The sequence below is a fragment of the Borostomias antarcticus genome (genome assembly GCF_949987555.1).
Source record: "Borostomias antarcticus genome assembly, chromosome: 22".
In the NCBI taxonomy this organism is placed as follows: Eukaryota; Metazoa; Chordata; class Actinopteri; order Stomiiformes; family Stomiidae; genus Borostomias; species Borostomias antarcticus.
The window spans coordinates 5311912-5335372 of NC_140255.1; the positions used below are offsets into that span (position 1 = coordinate 5311912).

At 44.4% G+C, this 23461-nt stretch overlaps 1 protein-coding gene across 1 annotated transcript; it reads left to right on the forward strand.

Moving 5' to 3' along the window:
- Positions 1 to 4595: 4595 nt before the first annotated feature.
- LOC311324182 (ectonucleotide pyrophosphatase/phosphodiesterase family member 7-like) lies at positions 4596 to 21583 on the forward strand (the record flags this gene model as incomplete). Its single annotated transcript, XM_084456585.1, has 6 exons — positions 4596 to 4758; positions 10031 to 10176; positions 11581 to 12213; positions 17934 to 18162; positions 18342 to 18471; positions 21379 to 21583. Exons 1-6 carry the CDS (start codon positions 4674 to 4676, stop codon positions 21581 to 21583), a joined length of 1428 nt encoding a protein of 475 aa, XP_084312711.1. The 5' UTR covers positions 4596 to 4673.
- Positions 21584 to 23461: the final 1878 nt, after the last annotated feature.

The window sequence follows — 23461 nt, forward strand, 5'->3', positions numbered from 1 at the left end:
CCAAGCTGTATACAGCAAGGAAGGTACACTGCTGACCTCAACTGAGGAGGTTGTTGAGCGTTGGAAGGAGCACTTTGAGGAACTCCTGAACCCGACTTATCCACCCTCTACGATCGAGGCAGAGCCGGAAGATGATGGGGGGTCATCGTCAATTTCCCTGGAGGAGGTCACTGAGGTAGTCAAACAACTCCACAGTGGCAAAGCCCCAGGGACTGATGAGATCCGTCCAGAAATGCTGAAGGCGCTCGGTGTTGAGGGGCTGTCTTGGTTGACATGCCTCTTTAACATTGCGTGGAAGTCCGTGTCAGTGCCAAAGGAGTGGCAGACTGGGGTGATGGTCCCAATATTTAAAAAAGGGGACCAGAGGGTGTGTGCCAATTATAGAGGCATTACATTACTCAGCCTCCCAGGGAAAGTGTACTCCAAGGTGCTGGAAAGGAGGGTCCGGCCGATAGTCGAACCTCAGATCGAAGAGGAACAATGCAGATTTCGTCCTGGTCGTGGAACCACCGACCAGCTCTTCACTCTCGCAAGGATCTTGGAGGGGGCTTGGGAGTTTGCCCAACCTGTCTACATGTGTTTTGTGGACTTGGAGAAGGCTTACGACCGGGTCCCTCGAGAGGTCTCGTGGAGAGTTATAAGGGAGTATGGGGTGAGGGGTCCTTACCCCAAGTGAAGGAGTTCAAGTATCTGGGGGTCTTGTTCACGAGTGAGGGAACCATGGAGAGGGAGCTTGGCCGGAGAATCGGAGCAGCTGGTGCGGTTCTGCAGTCGCTTTACCGCACTGTTGTGACGAAAAGAGAGCTGAGCCAAAAGGCAAAGCTCTCGATCTACCGGTCTATCTTCGTCCCCACCCTCACCTATGGTCATGAAGGATGGGTCATGACCGAAAGAACAAGATCACGGATACAAGCGGACAAAATTAGTTTCCTCCGGAGGGTGGCTGGGGTCTCCCTGAGAGATTGGGTGAGAAGTTCAGTCATCCGGGGGAAACACGGAGTAGAGCCACTGCTCCTTTGCATCGAAAGGAGCCAGTTGAGGTGGTTCGGGCATCTAGTGAGGATACCACCTGGGCGCCTCCCTAAGGGAGGTGTTACAGGAGTGTCCAGCTGGGAGGAGGCCACAGGGTAGACCCAGGACTAGGTGGCGGGATTACATCTCCGCACTGGCCTGGGAGCGGCTAAAGATTCCCCAGGCAGAGCTGGTTGATGCTGCCAGGGAAAGGGATGTCTGGGGCCCCCTGCTGGAACTGCTGCCTCTGCGACCCGACCCCGGATAAGTGGATGAAGATGGATGGATGGTTGGATAAAGCCTTTTTTGTGTCGCGTAGACATACAGTAGGCTTCATTTAATCTGCATAATAACATGATATGGTGGTGAATAAAACAGTGGTCAGAGCAGATTCCTCGTGCCACAGCACAGGTGGTGTCCCCAACTGAAAATATTGATCTAGTGATTAGTCAACCCATTGCAAAATCACAAACTACTAAGCTATCCCATAGGAATGAGCCTATAACCATACCAGCTGGGCAAGCTGACTTTGCTAGCTACCTAACCTAGCCCTAATGATATTGTCCTGCTCGATTGCTGTGCAACATATCAACTGACCAGTTGTTAAATGTATTTCACAACACTGGTTATTCTACTCACAAGACAGTCGCAGTCAGCTGACGTTGCTTGCTGTTTGAATAGTTTAGCTACGTACGTTGTGAGGCAAGTGTTGGTGACAAGGACTAGCTAGCTTGTAGTAGCTAACCTTAGTTAAAGCACTTTGAGAGAAAGTGCACAGTAGCCTATCTCCAACTAGTGTTAGCTAGCACTAGCTAACGTTAGCTAGCTATCATTGGGCTTCATTTCCTGAACTTTGCTTTAGCTTAGCGTGCAGCCAGGTTATGGGTTACTGTTTACTTCAGATATTACTCTACATTTCAACTAGCCCTTCTCAGTCCCGTTGTCGCATTCCGCTCGCTCATGCCAGACAACAGTCCTTTGCTGGTCCATTCACTTTGCCGTCAAAATAAATCGGTGTCGGCCTAGTTAGGAGAGGCACTCATACTTACGTGTCAGATAAACATGAAACTTCACTTACCTAAGCAAAAGGGTCTATTTTAACAAATGCTGGGTTTTGAAGCCTCGGCGCTGCCATTAAAGTGGTAATTAGACGCGTTCTGTCTGAGTTAAATTATTTTTCCGAGGAAGTCTTCTTCTGTGGTGGTGGCAGTGCTTTGAAGCTTCAACCCAGTATTTGTTAAAATAGATCCTTTTGCTTAGGTAAGTGAAGTTTCATGTTTATCTGACACTTGTAAATATGAGCGCCTCTCCTAACTAGGCCGACACCGATTTATTTTGACGGCAAAGTGAATGGGACCAGCAAAGGACTGTTGTCTGGCATGAGCGAGCGGAATGCGACAACGGGACTGAGAAGGGCTACATTTCAACCAGACATTCCAGTGAAACCTGGTAGTCAAAGTAAAAAGATTGTAGTTCATCTGGAAAGGCTTTTAAAAAATATTTAGCTTAGAACTATTTAGTCGCAGCACATACGTGTGTAAACTTCCGCAAACTAGGTAGCCTAGCAACATAAACAATAACAATAGCTACCGTAAGTAGTTCCCTTCCTGAATCCCCCCTGTGGATTGATCTACACATCTACAACGGTTGCTTCAATACAAGTCAATGGATTTCATAAAATGATCAATAAAACCCTACAGGATTCATACTTTGCGCCGAATTTGATGTCAGAACACCAACGGACACCAATTACCCCCTCGGTGAGCTTCTTGTCTTTGAAAGCTTGTCTTTTGTCAACGTTTTGATCTGAACCATTGTATATGATCATAAGTAACCTTAAAACAGGGCTAAAGATGCATTTTCCCTTTACTACTCCTTTAATAATGGCGATTTTGTCTGTTTTCCTCTGCTACTGTTTCAAGAATGCGCACGCATACTTGTGCTGACTAGGCTGTAAAAGGGTCTATAATTAACAAATATGACCCACGCTCGTTACATAACCTCTATAACATCCAGTGACAAAATATGTCATGGTACCTTGGTATGTCCACACCAAGGATTGAACTCACAACCTTTGTTGGTGATAGGCAGCGCACTATCCACTTGGCCACCACTGAGCTGGGAAATCTGTCTTTTTGTTTTGATGTTCTGGGACCACTGCCTCTTGTGGTAGCAACATAGAACTGCAGGTCACTAACCCGACGGAAGAACGAGAAAGGGAGCGACAAATAGGATTCCCTCTTCATGGTGTGTCGGCTTACAGCCAACACACAAAAACAGCAGGTACACACAGCTGACACTAGAGAACAGAAAGGCCTGGGAGCTTCACTTCGGAGATTATGCTATGAAATCCTGCATACAAAAAGCCTGCTAGCCATTACAGTAATGCAGCCCAAAGAGGGACATATTCATATAAGTGAATAAAGATATTCAGATATATTTGAATGGAGAAAAATGATTAAATTATAGACTTAAATTGTATTTAACCATGTTAATGCATCCTTCATCGGTTGAACAGAACATTTATCTTGCTGTTGTATGTAGACTTGATGGGATCTGAGAGTCTCCCTCAGCCTCCAACAGTCCTGAACAGGGTTAAGAGCTGCCCCCTAGGGTTAGGTTAGGGTTAAGAACTGCCCCCTAGGGTTAGGGTTAGGGCTCAAAACGTCTTGCTGACGGAGGATTCAGCCTGCTGTATAAAGTTAGTTAATATTACGGAGGATCATGAATATGTATGAGGTGATCCTAAGCTGATAAATATAGCCCTTATCTCCTCGCTAGATTAGACCTTTCCCTTGAATGTCCACCAAGGACACACACACACAATAACACAGTTAAAAGAGCTGACCTGTCAGGAGCTTTGATGGACATTGATAAGGTGACATCGTAAAGCTGTGATATACTATATCTGGGAAGGAGAGCAGAGTGAATCAGCACAAAGCTTTGTCAGAGGACTTTAAAAAAAAAAAATTTTAGTCTGCTTTTGCAGTCAGAGCTGCTAAAATCGATTGTGAACCAAAAAGATATTTCAAAGTATAAACCAGACAGCACGCAGCAATGTGCTGAGAGAAAGTCTGCATTATCAACTAGATAGTGATAAGATTACACACTGTACCTTGGTTCATAATCTGCTAATTCAGATAAGAAGTATGTGTGTGTGTGTGTGTGTGTGTTGGGGGGGGGGGGGCCTGCTGTTGATTGGTGTAGCTAAGCACAACCTGAGACGGTCACCAGAACCAGCCGAGGATCCAGTCAGGGAGAATATTCTGGAAGAAACTTCAACTGAGGTGTCTCGTCTAGGATCCTGCCACCTGAAGTGTCTGCCTTCCTAAGTATAGCCTAGTGTAATCTAAGTGTAGTGTCCTTTATAGAGTATTAGTCAGGGTGTTGTCTAAGGAAAGTCTTCTCAACAATACTATATAGCAAAGGGTGAACGATAGAGGAGATAGACAGTACTAAAGACATAAACAACCCTGGGATCCATGTGGTGTTCGACCAGCACATTGTGGGCCATGGGCCTGTGTCTCATGTGGGCCTCCTTGTGCTCGGGAGCCCCCCTGAGTCTGTCCAGACCCAGTGGCCAGCACAAGGTTTTGCTCATCTCCTTCGACGGGTTCCGCTGGGACTACGATCGCGACGTGGACACGCCCAACCTGGACGCCATGGCAAGGGACGGTGTGAAGGCCAGATATGTGACCCCTCCCTTCCTCACCATCACCAGCCCCTCACACTTCACCCTGCTCACAGGTAAAAGATCAAACAGAGTGCTATGTAGAACCCTTTGGCCATGTAGGGGAACCCTTTTAGGGGCAGAGAGAACTGTTTTGGGATCCAAACATCTTTTACAGGGTTGTACATAAAAATAAAGTTCTACTTCGAACCCAAAGGTTTCTAACTGACTTAAGAAGGTTTCTAACTTACCCTTTTTATGATCTGAGAGTGTAGAGATGGACATGTAGTGTTTGTTTTCATGTAGCTGAGGTGGTTCGGCGACAAGCTCTCATGGTAAGGTATAGCCCACCTGACTTGCAAGATCACATGTACTGTAGACTGTCAAACCAAGGATGAACCATGGTTCCCTTTGGTCAACACTTCTTGAGTAAACCTCTGCAAAACCCTTTTTAGTTTTAGTGTATTATGGTAATCCTTGGGCTCTGAGCGTGGGGATATATTGCGGTTTGATCCCCACAGCATCTACAGTATCTGCGCCGAGAGTTTCTGTTGTAGGTTGTTCTCTCCATGGTGGTCTTTATTTCCGCCCATCACTAAACTAGAGGGCATTCCCAGTTCTCTTCTTTTCAGAAATTAGAATATGACGGGGAAAAGGGAGAATTAAAGGGGCAGTGTGCTATTTTGGACATGTAGTCCTGTCTACCATGAACCTGAAACATAGAGACCATAATTTCACTCAACGTCCCAGTATTGAGCTAGCTGCAGTTTTTATGCAGGCTCTCACTGGGCTACAATGGAAGTCAATAGGGCATATGTAAGTGCATTGGAAAAACAATGTGTTTTTTTGAGATGGAAAGCACAGAGTGTAATCTTACCAGTCTCAGTATGCTCTCCTGTGAAATGTATCGCAATCCGAATGTTTTTACATGTTTGGCATGGCTTGGACAGAAGCATTCCCCTGGTGCTTGTTTTCACTGCTCCCACGGAGGACTACGTGCAAGTCATGCCAAACACTAACAATCGTTAGTCGTTCTGAATGTTGTTGTAATGCCCAGATTATGGACAGCAATCATTGTGCCCAGTGACCATTCCATGAACGAGCTTGATGGTGAATCTGACAGCGATAGGCCTACCGTTAGAGCAAGGAGGATGTGGGTATCCGTGGGAGACAACAGTAGGAGCGGCAGTAACGAGACCAGCGCCTTTCTGAAAAGTTAAGATATTTTCAACTTTGAGCGCTTGGACAAAAACACAAAACACAAAAACAACCGGAGCGCTTGGAAAAAAGACGCTGGATGCTGCGCTTTTCTCTAGGCGGCCGCCAACGCTCTCTCCTCATTGGAAACAATTGAAAAAGGGCGCAGGCGCTCAGAAAAGGGCGCTATGTGGACACGGTATCCAGATGTGGTTCCTGTTTTTTTAAACGGGTCTCTTTTGGGGTGAGTTACTGTGCGTAAAGCACAGTGTTTAAACTGTATGCCTAGGCTTTATTCTAAAAAATATGAGAGGCGTCATAGGCCTACAGTCACATACAAATCATATGATGTTGCTGTCAGTAACATTAAAAACAATCATAAATCATGCAAAGTTGAAGGCCACGTCTTCATCAGTTAGTGTTCGCATGACACAACTGGATTAGATGCTCATGTCATAATGTCCGGTGAAAATAATTCCCTCTAAGCACAATTTGAATTGTAGCCTATTAAAATAGGCTAAATCAAATTTCGACATATTCTCATTTCTTCTATAGGAATATAATTTTTTATGTATAGGCTTATGCGATGAACAAAACAGCCGCAATGTAGCCTGCTTAGCGAGCGAGAGGGCAGTCTACCATAAAGTGTATAGCCTAAACATAATGTTATAAATCTAGACTACATGCATTGTGGTATTTCTTTATATAGCCCAGCCTGCCTATCAGTTGTTTATCAATAAACAGTTATGTTGTAGTATATTTTGACCAGTAGCCTATAATCACAAGTTATATAGTGAATTTCAAATGCACACACATACTGGAGGGATGGAAAACTACAGACAGGCCTAGGTCGTCTTTAAGACACTGGGGATTTTCCAGTGTGTCGCTGTGGCAGACTGGCACCACCTATATTTTACTAAGTGCTTCTTATCTAAACTATATGACATAAAGTGCCTTTTAGTAAAATCCATATATTCACTATTGCCACCTATAGGCTATGACATTTAGTGGCTTTTAGTAAAATCTATATATTCACTAGGCGTCAAGTTTCTGACTATAGGATTAGGTGTCTGACAGCAGAGCGCTGATTTTCAAAGTCAACTCACAAACACACACACCGTCACACAAACAGGGCACACAGGATCTGTTTAACTGAGCCATTAAACTGTCTAACTTTAGACAAGGTAACAAAGAACAGGACAATTTTGGGTAACACCTCTTTTCGTATAACCAAGAGCGATGCGCTGTGTCAAGTTAGTTCATCCTAGACCATTGGCGAGTGAACTCATCACAACTGCGCAGTGTGATTCTGATGCCAGAGATTCAATAAAAGTATTGAAACTTGCATCGACGGATCTGAGTCTTCTTCCTTACAGCCAGAAATTATCAAGAGACTACATTTTGTGAGTCTGGTGAATTGATTGATTAATTGTCACTTCGGTGCGTCGGCGAACACTGGGCAAAGTTTGGTCTGGCCAGCCATAAGAGAGGTAAGCTTTATTTTCTCTAATTATTTGCCCCATGGGCGCCGGCTCCCCGTTGGACTGGTTTCAATCAACAAGATCTAAGAACTAAATTGATACTTCTGGGAGGTAAGAGAGTCGTCTGGATGCGCTGTCCGGTTTTAATGTCTGTTGAATTTTGAGTTGTGTCGTTTTGGAACTATTCTGAGAGAAGATATAGTTGCCTAGATATGACAGTGAGAATTTTGTTGAATTTGACTCCTGAGAAGAGTTGAGCTGTTTTCTGTTGAAATAGAATAAGGGTTTTGCTGCAAATTAGTCTAGATAGGGACAGAAAGATAGGGCCTAGATAGGTAGGCTACTGTAGTTTATCTTAGAAGTAAGTCCAAAAGTTGGTGTTCATTTGTGATGTGTTGGTGACATCTAGTCGAGAATTGGTGGAAATGATTGTATGTGTCTAGACTGGATTGTATGTGTGTCTAGACTGGATGTATGTTTAAAGGACAATGCTCGTTTTTGACAACCTGGACCTTATTTACGACATATTATAAGACGTTTGACTCACCGAGATCACTTTGGTGTAGTTCGGAGGCATGTAGAAGAAATTTAAAATCAGCACAACTGCGCAGTGTGATTCTGATGCCAGAGATTCTTGAAACTTGCATCAACGGATCTGAGTTTTCTTCCTTACAGCCAGAAATTATCAAGAGACTACAATGTCATCCTCATCCTCTGAGTCCGAATAAGTAGGCTAGGCTATGATGTGACCTGCAGCTCTAAATGCCTTCCCAATCAATGAGACGTGGTTGTAAAAACGATGTTTTATTGATGAAAAGGGTAAAACTGAAAAACATGGAAAGAGAAACTAGAACTTTTTAGACATTACTGTCGTTAGTCCCAAACAAACAGAATGTGGTGTCATTGCATTGATCGATGCAGTCCGTTCAAAAAGGCATCAAAAGTAGGCCTATTCAAAATGACCAATCACATCTTCTAATCCAATTCATGCCATCTAGCCTACAGCCGTAATTCAAAGTAGCAAAGGTGACAAAATAAAGTGAAAGGCTGTCCAGTGGTGCTTGTGCAGTCCCGGACATCTATAGAGCATGTGAATCATGAAAGCCTTAGCTATGCAGCTAACTATGCAGTTATTTTATTTGGACGTTTGGGCCTGTTGGTCTGATAGATTCTGAAGAAGGCCAACAGGCCGACAAGTCAAAATAAATAATAAATAAATAAATGACCAGATTCTCTCCCATTTGTCCGGGACATTGAAATGTTCCCGGACATATGGACCGACACCGATATTACGGAAATGCTGGTTGGCATGACACAACTGGATTAGATGCTCCATGGTGACAACAGTTAACTGTTGGAGGTTTCCCTTCTAATCTTGGCCTTTTCTCGCTGGTGACTTGCCTTTGATAGGTTTTTGTTCCCGCCCTACGGCAGTAAGAATGATGGGCTCACATCTTCACAATCCATTAGGTCTATAGCTGTTAGGCCTAGGTCTAGCTGTAGAATTGACCGGCATGATTAGAGACAAATCCTTTTACTTACTAGTCACTAGATTAATTGGCTTAATATTTCATTTGTCCTCCTTTTATTTGTATTATCTAAGCCTATTTTATTTGTTTTCTTTCATTATCTAGCTGCACTGAGCTGTGAGAAGTAAAGTAGGCTATATCCCTCATATTCTTCTATTCGCGCATGCCTATAGGCACGAAGTGGGACCGTGTCGTCACCTTTTTTGCAAGAATTGGGTATTGCCAGTTTACACGGCGGGAATTACGGTGGCGTTTTAAAAGATTCCACTCTGGGACCCGGTGTCAAAAGTTTGCGGATTCAGGCCCGCAAAACGCTGTTGTCATGTAAATGAAAGGCCTCACCGCAACAAAAGTTGCAGGGATCGTTGTCGTGTAAACGGCACCTGAGACTAATCTTGGTGTGTGTAATCAGTAGTAAACAGTTGTGTACATGAGTGCATGAGTGGAAAACATATGTATGAGTGCAATGTTGAAGGGCGCTAAATCATAAGTCAAAATGCCAACAAAAGCCAAAATGGTGTCTCAGGAGAGAGAGCACCCCCAGCAGCTGAGCTCCCAGGTCCTTTGTAGAGCACTGGCACACCGGGCCCATGTGTAGCCAGTGTTGCTGATTGTCACGCGCTGCCACGCCCACCTCCAGGAACCTGGAAGACAACAGACACACAGGACAAACACACAACAAAGACAGTCCAGGCACACAGGAGTGGGTGGAGTCATCACAATGGGGGATTGGCCATGGAGGGCTAGGGGGTGTAGGGGTTCCAAAAGGGGTTCCGTGGTTGTCACTGTGGGAGAATTCTTTGAAAAAAAAAAATTAAGATTACTTTTCTGGTTCCTTTTATAAGCTTTTATTGTTGAACTGCTGCTAACCCTGATTCCAGAAGAAGTATTCTTTATGGTTCCAGAAATAGCACCTACTGTATTTTCTATGAGTAAAAAAAAGGTTTTGTGTGTAGTATCGAGTCTAGGGTGTAGGCTCATAGTTTGTTTGGTTGCAATGTTTATTTGTCTCATGTACAATATACAGACACCACAATGAAATGTTCACTAGGTTATGTGTAGTGTATGCGCTGTAGAAAGTCTATGAGTAGGCCTACTGTCGAATGTGCCACAGTGGTTTGACAGTGAGTGTGCTTCCGCAGGACGCTACATTGAAAACCATGGAGTGATCCACAACATGTGGTTCAACACCACCACCTTCGAGAAGAAACCATACTACCAAACCCAGTTTGTGAATGAGTGGTGGGACAACGGGACCCTACCGATCTGGATTACTGCTCAGAGACAGGTCAGAACACACCAAGAACAACATGAATGTGTAGCTCCCATCTGGGAGCACTTGGAGATAGTAATTTACCCGCGGGATCTCAATGCACCGTCTGCGGCATTCCGTACCACCGCTCGCATGCCCATAGAGGGAGAAGTAATACTACTCATTGACCCACTGCTGTAGCCTCATCAGGCACATTAGATGAGCTTACCTTGTTCTGAAACTCCTTGTTCTCCGTCTGGTTGTAATTGAATTACTACGAACATAGCCTACAGATAACTGACGTCGGGTCGACAGTGCCTGAGCCTCTAATTTTGGATGCAAAAAGCAGCGGCGTGGCATGCCAGTAGCGGCACTGTGGTGTCAGCGCGTTGGCGGGAAGCACCAACGTGTTTTTGTGCAGTATTGCTCACTAACCACTAGGAGGCATCGTTTATTAAGAAGCAACTAGTGGCTGCGGAGCATACGGACAATACTGCAGATTAGGCTATCGAGTGACTGGGAACTGTAGGCTGGAATGTATCCTATTCAGCGAAATCAAAACAAAATTATAACTAACCTATTTATAAATTATAATTATATAACATTTGAGATGTACAATGTATGTATATGTATTTGAGAACGTAGCCTATGGTGATGTGAACTTGCCAATCTATTTGTAGAATGCAGTCGAGAGCACAAAAAGAGGAACTCATTGAATGATAAATTGAATGAATGAGCTGAGGTAGGCCTAGTGTATCCATAGGAGACCATGCTGATGTGGGGTACTGTATTTTGACATAAATGTGAATTTATCTGTTTACCGAATGCGCAAAACGAGCAAGGTCAATTGCAGAGCAAAGACCGAGCCAACAGATTCCCTAGGCCAGTGGTTATTGGAACAAAACATTTTTGAATGGGGTTATTCTATAGGCTATCGACTGTCCCTGGTACTAAATGGAGAGGATAGATAAAACACACATCACTTGGTTCAGCCTTGCTTGCTTTTCATGGTTGTAAATAGGGTCAATTAAAGAATGTGGAATTTAATGATCAGGCTTGTCTTCATTCTTAGACTATAGGAGAAATATACTGTGAGCCCAGCCTGCTAAATCTGCTCAAAGACGCCACCTGGCGGTGGTGCATCACTAAAATGAAATAACACCCGTCTGAAATCCCACAAAATTTCCAATGGGATTTCCCTGTGAAATACCGCAATAATGAAATGCCGCGAGATGTATCATTTCTAACTACTACCAACTGTACAGTATATCATGTTTGGATGTGTAAGTGTTTGTGTGTGTGCGCACGCACGTGTACTGCATGTATGTGTATTTATGAGTGTACTGTACCTGTGTGTGTGTGTGTGTGTGTGTGTGTGTGTGTGTGTGTGTGTATGTGTGTGTATGCATGTGTGTGCATGTGCTTATGTCCTTCCCCCAGGGTCTGAGAGCCGGCTCTCTCCACTTCCCCGGCACCGCCTCCACCTACCAGGGCGAGCGCGCCACGGTGTACGACGTGGAACCCCGTTTCTACGACTACAAGAATGAGACACTGTGGCAGAGCAACATCGACAAAGTGATGGGCGACTGGTTCCGAGACATGAACCTGGACTTCGTCTCGCTCTACTTCGGCGAGCCCGACAGCACTGGCCACAAGTACGGGCCGGACTCCCCGGAGCGCCGGGAGATGGTGAGACAGGTGGACCGGGCGGTCGGCCATGTCCGGAGCTCGGCGGAACAGCACGGCGTGGCGGAGCGGCTCAACATCATCATCACGGCGGACCATGGAATGAGCAGTGTGTTCCGCAATGGCCTGGTGAAGGAGATTGTCCTCTCCAAGATCCCCGGCTTCTCTTTCAGTGATTTGTCCTTCCACCTGGTGGACTTTGGGCCCTCGGGGATGCTACTGCCCAAGCCGGGCCGGCTGGAGAAGGTGTACTCTGCCCTGAAGGGGGCGCACCCGCAGCTCCATGTCTTCAAAAAGGAGGAAATGCCCGAAAGGTTCCACTTCTCCAACAATGATCGCATCCTTCCCATCATCCTCTACTCCGACCCGGGATACGTCATCAATGGGGTGGGTGAATGGAATCACAATAGAATCATGGTAGAATAGGGTCCCAATAGAATGTCACTATAGAATCATGTAGTTAAATTAAGCAATTGACCACTCGAGGCAGTGGGTTACAGGGAATTTTACCACAGCTACGGGGGGTTGTTAGGCCCGACGCGATAGCGGAGGTTGCTTTTCTACAACGGTTACTACATATATAGGCTATATTCACAAAAAACACTCAGTAGTAACATTCAATCATTTATTTACTGATCATTCTTATCATTTTAGTATTTACAAAATCTTCCGCGATAGGCTATAGTTCTGAATTAAATGGTTGCCAGGCAACATAGGCTATCTCGCCTATTTGGGTTGGCCTTGTTCACATAAACCATAAGGCATAATTCGGGTAGTTCACGTTTATTTGAATATTTCCAGCTATGGTGCAGTTATTAAAACAGTTCTCCAGAGCACTCATTTTTGCTGGTAGGGGTGTGGAAGTATTGGAGTCGGACTGATGAGTGCGATTTTGTAATAGGATACGAAAAAGGCGAGGTTGCTGCAAGTGGTTGCTACGCAAAGCATAGTAGCCTACCGCTTGATTCAATGGCCTCGTCAATGAGATTGACGGCGCATTTATACTAATTGTTATGCGGTCGCAGCCGTGGGTTACAGAGTATTTTACCAAGGCTGCTAGCCAATCAGAATCAAGTATCCAAACTTTCCGTTTTGGGTGTGTTTTTTATTTAACCTTTATTTCATCAGGCAAGTCATTAAGAACTAATTTTTATTCTTCCATTTACAATGGCAGCCGGGGAAATGGCAAGAGGGGAAAGGGGGGTGGGCTAGAAGATACAAACTAGGGTTAACAGCAAGGGTTAATAGGCATTGGGTGTTGGGCTACTTGTTTTAATATGTGTTGGGCTACTTCAACAGCACTGACCCGAACAACTCGTTCCATTTTCAAACACCTAGCAATCTTTTTATGGTAATCACCATGGCGCACAGCAGAGAAGAGAAGAAAAGAGAAGAGAATGCAGAAGAATGCACACATCTGCTCAAACACATCCAGAATATCCTGATAACCAGACAACCATTTGTCAATGCACCATGGAAACATTGGAGGAATTACCAAGTTAATTTGGCTTGTAGCGGATTAAGAAAATTGAACTTTTTAGACCAGAAACAAGGCATTGCATTCTAATCTTAATACATAACAATTCTAATCAGATGCATCAGAATCTCCCCGGGATTATCCTGGACAGTGGTAATGACAAGCTGCGTTCTCAGACCTGCTGTTCAGGCCTAGAAATACAACATTTGCATTGTTCACATTCTGTCCTGCTCTGGGCCTGCACTAAAACGTCTAGACATTATAAGGTTCTACTATCTGTTGTCTAACAGTCTATTAAATTGGCCCTCATCTACTTATTCCAGCCAGCATATACTTATTCTGCCAATATACTGTAGGCGGTACGATTATCAAGATTCAAGTATATAGTTGTACAGAGTCAATTGTTATTGTCTACTGTAGGCAAGAGTCAATTGTTATAGTATATTGTATAGGCAAGGTGTTCAATTGTTCAAGTGTTATCAGGTGTTCAAGTGACCAGGGGCCTCATTTATCATTGAGGTACGCCTTCTTTTACACGGTCTTTTTCGCGAGTTCAGGCGTACGCCATTTGCCCCCCCCACATTGCGATTTATCAAGCCGTAAGGGCGAAAATTTAGTCGCCTTTCTCCGCGCTTTTGTAGGACACCTCTCAGCTTGTCCTACCGATTTACACGGTGTTCTACGCCCTTCTTGAACACAGGGGGAACTGGCGACGCAGGTGGTGCGTCGGTGAATTACTATGTTTGACGGAGAGAATAAGAGCGACAGTTCATGAACGCACAATCATGTAGGCTACTAGGCCAATTCAGCACAAACATATATCGCAATGCAAGATTAGACGTGTCCTCTAACCGGCTCATTCATGGTTCGATATGGATTTGTTCCCCAAACTGTACCTATGCGCTGTCCCAAACCCTTCCGCGCTATATGTCACACACTTAATGCAGGCACTCCATCAAACGCAAATCATTGACCAATTAGATTGTCATTAATATGTGATCATGTGGACCTGTTTGCTGTTTGGTAAGCATATAAATGACAGTCCTCCTGTGCGTAATGCGAGCCTAAATGAATCCGGCGCTACTCGGCCTACTGGCCGAGATAGAACTCCAAAGAGGTGACGGCGATGGCGACTGCACCCACATAAGGGCACCATCAGTGAATGAATACGTCTATGTGAATCGCAAAAATGTGCACACTATAAATACCCAAATCATATGTGACGCCGACATGCTCATCACAAGTGTAGTGGCACGGTGGCCTGGCTCCACGCATGACTCATTCATCCTGGCGCACAGCAGGGTAGGGCTAGACTGGAGGCAGGCGCTGCGCGTGACGGCTGGCTTGTTGGTGTGTGCATAGCCAAGATACATATTCTTTGTCTTTTTTACTTTAATCTTTATTAGCATTTTCCATCCATACAACGACAATACCATAAAACATAAAAACTTACAATAACAGCTTATGGGTACTTCCATCCATGCAGCTTTTTTTTCTTACTCAAATATGACAATTTTAATACTAGTGGTATCATCACACTTCCTTCTATAATCCATCCATTTTTCCCATCTCCCTTCAAACTTTCCTTCCTGCATCCTCAATGCATAAATAAATCTCATAAATCTCCTCCACAACACCCACCACTGCTCCTTGGTTGGGGGTTCCACCTTATACCAAGCCCTCATTATTGTCTTTTTACTAGCAACCAATAGTAATTTCACTAGGTATCTGTCCCCTCCTTGTACATCATTCTGTTATGTTTGCCAAGATGTATATTCAAAGCTGATAAGAATGAGAACCAGTCAAGACCCCACCACAAAATGAGGACCCAAGCCCTCAGCCCCCTCCCCGTCATGAGGTTTACCAGCGGGGCCAAAGGGCCCACACTGAGGTCATGCGCCAGCTATGAAGACACAAACAAGTAAGGTTCACATTTCTACCATTTTATTGTCTGTTGGTGGGTGACTGTGTGAGGTGTGTGAGTGCGTTTGTGAGTGAATGTGTGAGGTCCGTGAGTGTGGTAGTGAGTGACTGTGTGAGGTCCTTGAGTGTGGTAGTGAGTGACTGTGTGAGGTCCGTGAGTGTGGTAGTGAGTGACAGTGTGAGGTCCGTGACAGCATGTGTGAGGGAATGAAGTGCAGTGAGGATGTCCTGTTGGCTCTGGTGGTGTAGTGTGGTGACCTCCACCAACTGCTGCACAACTGCCCCACAACTGCCCCAATCCCTTCTGCCATTTCCCTCTGGGCCTCTAGGGTCATGAGCCTCCAGCACAGCGTCTGATAGGAAGCCCAGCCCTCAGGGAACCTTGAGGCAGGGACGCTGGCAGCCGGAGGTGGAGGCGTGGGCGGTGGAGACGGAGGCGCTGGAGATGGCACTGGAGGTGGAGGCTGGTGCGCTGGATGTAGAGGCTGCAACCGGCGGGGGCACGACCGTCAGGTCAAGGACCACTGCAGACTCCCCGTCCTCTGAGTCCCACCCCACGTCAGAGTCTGGAGAAACAATTTCAGTCATTTTCTTTGAGTTTGTCTGTTAACTTGATTATGCATTAAACATTTTATTGTGTAGCCATATTCAATTGATATGTTTTTCTGTTGGCAGCCAAATAAATGCTTAAGTGTGATTTCCCGGGTGATTTAGATGAGAGTCTAAATTTCCCAGAGGGGAAAATGTTTCATGTGGTCTAACATTATGAAGTGGTCATCTGTGTTATCGTTCCCTGTTTTTGGTCCTAAATCATTCATAGCCTACCACAGAATGTGTGGAATGTTTGCTTTCCTCACACATAATACAGCATGTCCGTGTAGCCTACGCCACATACAGGATGCACCAAACATACAGTAGGCTACTAAACTGTAGGAGCAATCAGACAAATGTAGGCTCGTACAAATAGCTTACCTTCCGAAGATGATTTTCTTTCCTCGCGTGGACCTCACCAACAAGCACATGCACCTCCGTCTCCGAAAGGTTTCTCTTCTTTCCGCGTTTTTCCATAAACGTATTTATCTGTCCCTATGCTCCACGCTATATTATGTCGGTTCCTTCCGGGGTATCCCCGTTGTGCCGTCATAGTTTTGACCATATATGGTTGGATTTGGGCGTGGAGAGGGCGGAACACGGGGCGCGTGCGCGTACGCTCTCTTCCCCGCCCGTCTCGGATTTCTCGTGCAGAAAAGGGCATACGACTTTTTTGATAGATCCGAAAAGCGTGTAAATATTCTCGTCGTACGCTACATTGTGCATTTTCCGCGTTTTCGTCGTACGCCCTCTTTTACACCTGAATTTACACGCTCTTTGATAAATGAGGCCCCAGGGCTGCGTTCCGAATCGCATACTTCTACTTCTTACTACCAGTACCTACTACAGCTGCCCTTAGAAAGTACGTACTTTGCAAGCAGTAGGCATCCAATTGGGACATACTACCTTGTCATAACATTGCGCCTTGAAATTTGCCCACATCCGTCGCTATCCATAACACGACATTCGTCTACAGCTGTCACGACCCATATCTATGGTCACAACTCGCACATGTGACGCACATTTCCGCTGCGCACAGGATTGTGGGTCAGAATAGCCAGAAAAGCCTGCTGGCTTGAATACTGCGAAATATGACCGGATATAGTAGGACATCCTGGTATTTTTGCCATACTGCATGTGGCATACTATGTATTGGGACATACTACATCCTGTTTTGGCATACTATATAGTAGGGTAGTATGTGATTCAGAACGCAGCCCATGTTCCTGCAAAGAAGAGCTTCATGTACACCTATCATATCTGTCTATATGGCCTTCTGTCTTCTGTCTGTCTCATTCCTACTACCTCCTATCTGGCTGTCATCTATCTCTCATTTATGCTCACTGTGTGAAACAAGGTCCTGGGGTTTACCGAAGGGCAAGAAGGAGCCTATTGCATAACAGATACAGCAACAACCCTAACTCACTTTGGAACTAGATATGCATTGCATGTGATTGTAGGTGAACAGAGTAGATGGAGGTGTGTTGAATGTGAATGTCTAATTTCGTGAAGCAGAATTGGTGTGATTCTCCTCTCTTATCTAGCAGGAAAAGTTGTTGAACCAACTCTCTCCATGTGTTGGCCAATGCCCCTCTCTGCTGGACAGTGGAGACTATAGCATGGCAAGAAAATTGTATTTTGACACTTTCTTTTCAGCACAAGGCACAATTGAAGTAAATGGGACTTGTCCAGTACCATTCAAAGGAGAGATCATGACATTTATAATTGTCCCAATAGATTGACGGCTAACAATGAATGGAAGCTTTGATCTAAGGTTGCTTATAAAGCAAAGACAAGAGCATTGTTAAGCAGTACTGTACAATGTTGAATCCACCTGTGCAGTAAGTAATGGGAAAGCTTTCTTTGCTGGTGGCATTTTATTGAAGGCTTCAGTGATGATGACTGGGATGTAGAGATGGTTCACATACTCTAAATGTGAATATGACTATAGGACACACATACTTTGTTGTATTGACTGTATCTTTTTATATTGTTGTACCCTTCTATATCCTTTATTCTGGTGTATATTCTTTACTCTGATCTATTCTCTATGTTCTCGCTGCTGTAACACCCAACACCGGGGATTATTAAAGTTAATCTTATCTTATCCCTCCAGTATCTGCCTGTACAGTTCCATAGTGGAGAGCACGGCTTCGACAACGAGGAGATGGACATGAAGCCCTTCTTCAGGGCCGTGGGACCAGCCTTTCAGAAGAACCTGGAGGTGGGGCCCTTCGAGACGGTCAACATCTATGCTCTCATGTGTCACATCCTAGGGATCCGGCCCGAGGTCAACGACGGACACTTGGACAACACCAGGCACATGCTGGCCTCCGAGATGCAGGGTGAGGAGGTTTAGATCCAGGCTAACTGCAGGGCGAGGGAGTTTAGACCTAGGTTAAGACCTAGTTGACCCCAACCCTCATCCCAGCTACCCTGTGTATCATGTTGTAAATCAATCATATCACATTAATTAACTTGAAATGAGACAATTAAAGGTCCTGTTCATACCTGTGTATTTCAGAGAATCTTGAGGTGAGCATGCTGTCCGACATCTTTCCTGGGCTGTCTGCAGTAGCTGGGTTCCTGGTGGTGGTCTTCATTGGAGTCCTGTCCTTCAATGTCTACCAGCGCAGGAAGAAGGAAGACCACAGGTACAGACAGTACACTCATAGTGGTGTAGAGGCGACTGAAGATGTCACTGTTACTTTTGCTGCAACGTTACAACAATGGTGGTTAAGAATTGAGTAAATTAATGAAATGATTAATTCAGTTGACTGCTGGATGAATGGATAAATGAATGCAACAACTAATTAATGAATGGATGAATTAATGAAAAAATGAAAGGGTGAATTCATTGATGAATTAATGAAACAATGACAATGTGTGAATGAATGAAACAATGAATGAATGTGAGAACCAAGGAATATGTATTTATTTATTTGTTTATTTTATTTTATCTGTTGCAGATCTGAGGATTCTGTGCATCATGCTTGGAAGGAGAATGAACAGAAACAAACTTCATTTTAAACATACAGTAGACCTGCTCACTGCTTGTTGGATAAAAGGTTCATGAACACAACTGTCCAGGCTTGTCCCCATTTGCTAGCTAGGTGTTAGCTAAAGCTAGCTGGCTCTTAGAGAACTCTTATCACAGCGATTTTCACATGAGGACAGACACTCTGGTCCCTAGTGATTTTTTAGGCCTCAGGGAGAAAGGATGCATTTTTACAGTATTTAAACAGGGCCTGGTAAGGACTCAGTAGCCTGCTCTTTAGTTTCAGCACCTCAACTGTATGAGTGAGTGAGTGAGTGAGTGAGTGAGTGAGTGAGTGGGTGTATTTTTGTTTGTGTGAATGAGAATAATATTGTTCATTAAATTATAATGATAATATAATTATATGGAAAGAGACATTAACCATTTTTATAATTCCAACATATAACAAGCATACAGTTTGTTAATATGGAATAATTCTGAGTTTGTTTAAATTAAATAATTCATGAAGTGCATGTGAATATTTAAAAAGATATATAAATATTCAATAAATAACATTAAATACATATTCAATAAATCTTAATTAAATACAATTAATATGAATATTACTTGAAAAGGGTAATGAATATTGTGAAAAAGGTATTCTATTCTTGGTTTAGTTTATACATCAATCAATCAATCAATCAATCAATCAAAGCTTTATTTATATAGCGCAGTTCATACCCAGAGGCAACACAATGCGCTTTACAGAGAACAAGGGAGGTGGGCAGACATCCCACCCCTACATATTCCAGAGGGAAGCAAAAAAAACAGTAATCACCCGGGGGCCAGATAAGTGAGCTGTAAAAATTCTTCCCTGACCCCTCTCAACGAGGCGATCGAGCAAGCTCCAGGAGTATGTTTGTCTACCGGCTAAGAACATTTATAGAGCAATAAATAACATTAAATTACATTTTCAGAGTAAGAGAGGCTAATAACATCATAGGAGAGACATGGCAAACATTGGTGTATGTCTGTGTGTGCATAAATGTGCCTGGGCCCAGATAGAGGCAGGGTCAGGGGTAGGATCGGGGTAGGAAAAGGATACGGACCCGGGTTAGGGTGAGGGGATCTGAGCCCAGGACTGGTGTATGTCAGTGTGTGTGTGAGTGTGCCTGGGTCCAGGTAGAGGCAGGGGTCAGGGGTAGGGTGGGGGTAGGAAGAGGATATGGACCCGGGTTAGGGTGAGGGGAAGGGGGTACTGGGCCCAGGCCTAAGGCCGGAAGTGGACTGTTGTATGTCTGTGTGCGTGTGTGTGTGTTAACTAATTTGGTACGACATCTGCAGCAGACACAGGGGTATCTATCGGACTCAGGGTGGTCTGCTGGTGACAGTGGGGCATCCACTGGACCTGGTTAGAAGATAGGAGGGAGAGAGAGAGGCACTAGGGAGAGGGGAGGCAGAACAGGGTTAGTAGCACACAGAGCCATATATAGAGCAATACATTACATCAAACTACATTTTTAGAGCAAGAAAGGATAAGAGCATCATGGGAGAGGTGTGGCAAACACTGATGTGTGTCTGTGTGTGTGTGCGTGCCTGGGCCCAGATAGAGGCAGGGGTTGGGGTAGGGTGGGGGGTAGGAAAAGGATACGGACCCGGGTTAGGTGTGTCCATTGTTATACATTGTTGCTACCCCCCCCCCCCCCCCCCCCATCATCATCATCAACGGAGAGGAAGTGGTGAGAGTGAGCCACTTCAAGTTCTTAAGGATGCAGACTTAGATGCACCATCCTAAAGAAGAGATCCCAATCTACCACCTGGTGACTAAGATTTATTTTACACTGTCCTGGTTGGCTGACACATGAATGTCTATGAAGAGGACGAGAGAGAGAAGGGAAGAGAGGGACATAGAGAGGGTGAAAGAGAAAGAAAGAAAGAACGTGGTGGTTCTGTTGCAATCTATTAAATATGGACTTTGTAATAATTGTAATAGCAGGAATCTTTTATTTTATTCTGATTGTCTATTTATGTTCTTAATACTTCCACATTCAGTTTGCTCCATTAGTGCACTATAACTTTAAGTGACTAATGTGATGACCTCTGTTGGTCCTGAGAATGCTGGAAAGAAAAGAGAAGGGTGAATGAGTCCATGCGTGCAAAGGAAAGTCTGTTTGTCTGTGTATAAACTAAGTCGAATTAATAAAAATAACTGGAGCAAGTTGCCAAAAAGAAGATGGCATGGTTGTCTGGTTTGTCAAGGGGACCACAGTTCCCTTTCAGTTATATCAGATAATCACCTCCTTGGAACTCACTGAAGAAAATGGATGCTGTATGTGGAGAGTGTGTCCATTTTAGTGGTGAGAGAAAGGGTGTGTGTTTGTGTGTGTGTATGTGTGTGTGTGTTTGTGTATCAACACATCCATACAGTACAACAAAGAAGAAAGAAAAAGCAACCTTTCATTTCAACACGTTTCACGCCCTTGAACCCCAGCTGCTAACCAGCCAGTCTAGCTGGTGTTTCTGTGAAACACCAGGGCATGAAAACCTGAAAACACCTGCGTGTGATCAGCCCACCACACTGCAGGGCGGGGTGCAAGGAGAGCATGCAGCTGCTCCTACATGCCCATGTGCTCCAGAACACTCCAACTGTTGTGCTATTGGCCAACTCTGCATTGGTCAAGAGGCCAGAGGTGACGGAGCTGAAAACTATCACTATAGCAGAGAGAATGTTGAACCGAGAGGAGTCTCGTCTCCAGTGGTCAGTCGTATTGAGTTGGTCACAGGGCTGACAACCTTTACAGTGTATGCCTGGAAATGAAGAAAGTAGTTATAGTTAGTAGAAAATAATTGCCGGAAATTAGAAAACATAATGCTGAACACATTTTGTTCCTGGAGAATGGCTATATCCTAAGTCTGCTGGAACTGAAAAAATAGAAAATGGTCAAGCTCATTATGGAGCTTTCACAAAGGGCTAAATGTTGCCTATTCATGGAATGACCCAGAAACCTATTTTTGTACCCATTTGATCTATAGAGTACTTAAAATGGTGATGGTGTACTATTTCAGATCCCACACTCAGTATACCAGCGCTCCTTCCCACCAGTCCTTTGTCAGTTAGTGTACACCTGGTAAAATTTCCACAATAACACTACTGCAAGGCTTTGTCACTGTACACCACACAGTTTAGGTCTTCACGTGCACACTCACACACATGACTGCCTTTCAAAGACATCTGAGGAGGAAATTTAGATTGAAACCCTTCTCTCTTTTCAAGCAGCAACATAAACCCTCCATTGTTCAATTCATGTTTTTTTCCTTTCATTTTGTAGATGTATTTAAAGATGATATAATCTACAGAGACCTTGGTCTCTTTTACGAAGCCATCCTGTGAACAAGCAAATTCATACAAAAAAACAGCACAAAATGAGACAAATAATAAACAGCTATGAAAACAAATTGAAATCAATACCACTAAAACATTGGATAAAGCATCCATATAACAAGTGAGTGAAAAACAATGACTGTACTGTACATTCTTTAGATAGGTCTTTGGGGACTATTCAACTGAAACCACCCACCCTCATCTAGTCAGGTGGGCATCTATTGCATATAAAGGGAGACAGAAGCAGTTTCTCATTTATACTGGACCGCTGCTGGTAATGTAATATACTGGCGATAAACCCAGAGGCACTGGTTCAGCTGCTCTCCTGACATCCAGGGACCATGACTCTCCTCAGCTGGACGCTGGTCGTAGGTAAGGGGTCAGGGTGTTCTTCCAAACCTGGAACCCGTTATTTTGACGGGTCTTGCTTCTACATGATTCACTGACACTCAAAATAATTGACAAGCTTAAGTATTAACTGTATCAACTGTATATAACAATCGACAAGCTGAAGTATCAATTTTATCAACTCTGTTGACATGCAGCTACTGGTTAGGGTTAGTGGAAACTTTGGTGATAATCTGTAATGATCTATTATATTATGCCTAAAATTAATCATGTTTATTTTCCACCTTTTGGACCAGTTGCCTCACTTTCAACCACAGGCGCTAATAAAAGTTTGTAATTTACCTTTTTTTATTTATTTGTATTTTTTAATCATCAGTTGTGTTGATTGCCTTGTCACACTCCGTGATTCCTAATTATTTGTGTGGTTAGATACCTGTAAGACCTATGGCAGTGGTGTCGTCCAGATGTTCAATGGAACAGAGTTCTACGTACGGTCCACTTGTCCTTTCACCCTGACCCGCTTCTCTCACAACCGGGTCGACATTGACATCACCATACAGCGCCATGACAACGGCCTCCTGGCCAGAGTAGAGATCATCATCAACAAGATCAGGACCATTCTGCAGAATGGCACCGTCTTTGTGGAGCAGAAAAGGTTCTTGCATCATATTTCTAGTCATCATGTCTAGTTCTCTGATGTCTTCCTCCTCATAGTGTGTGTCCTATGTGGAGGGTTTGAATCTCACCTGCTCCATCTACATGACACTCTTCCACAGTGTCTCACTCCCCTATGATCACACCTACCAGCACATCTTCCAGTATGGCATCTACACCAGGCTGAGGAGCACTGTCCTTCCTCTGTCTGTCACCTGGCACAGCACAGCTGGAGGCATAGACTCTCTCTGGGTGAGTTATCACACCACACCAGAGTCAATAC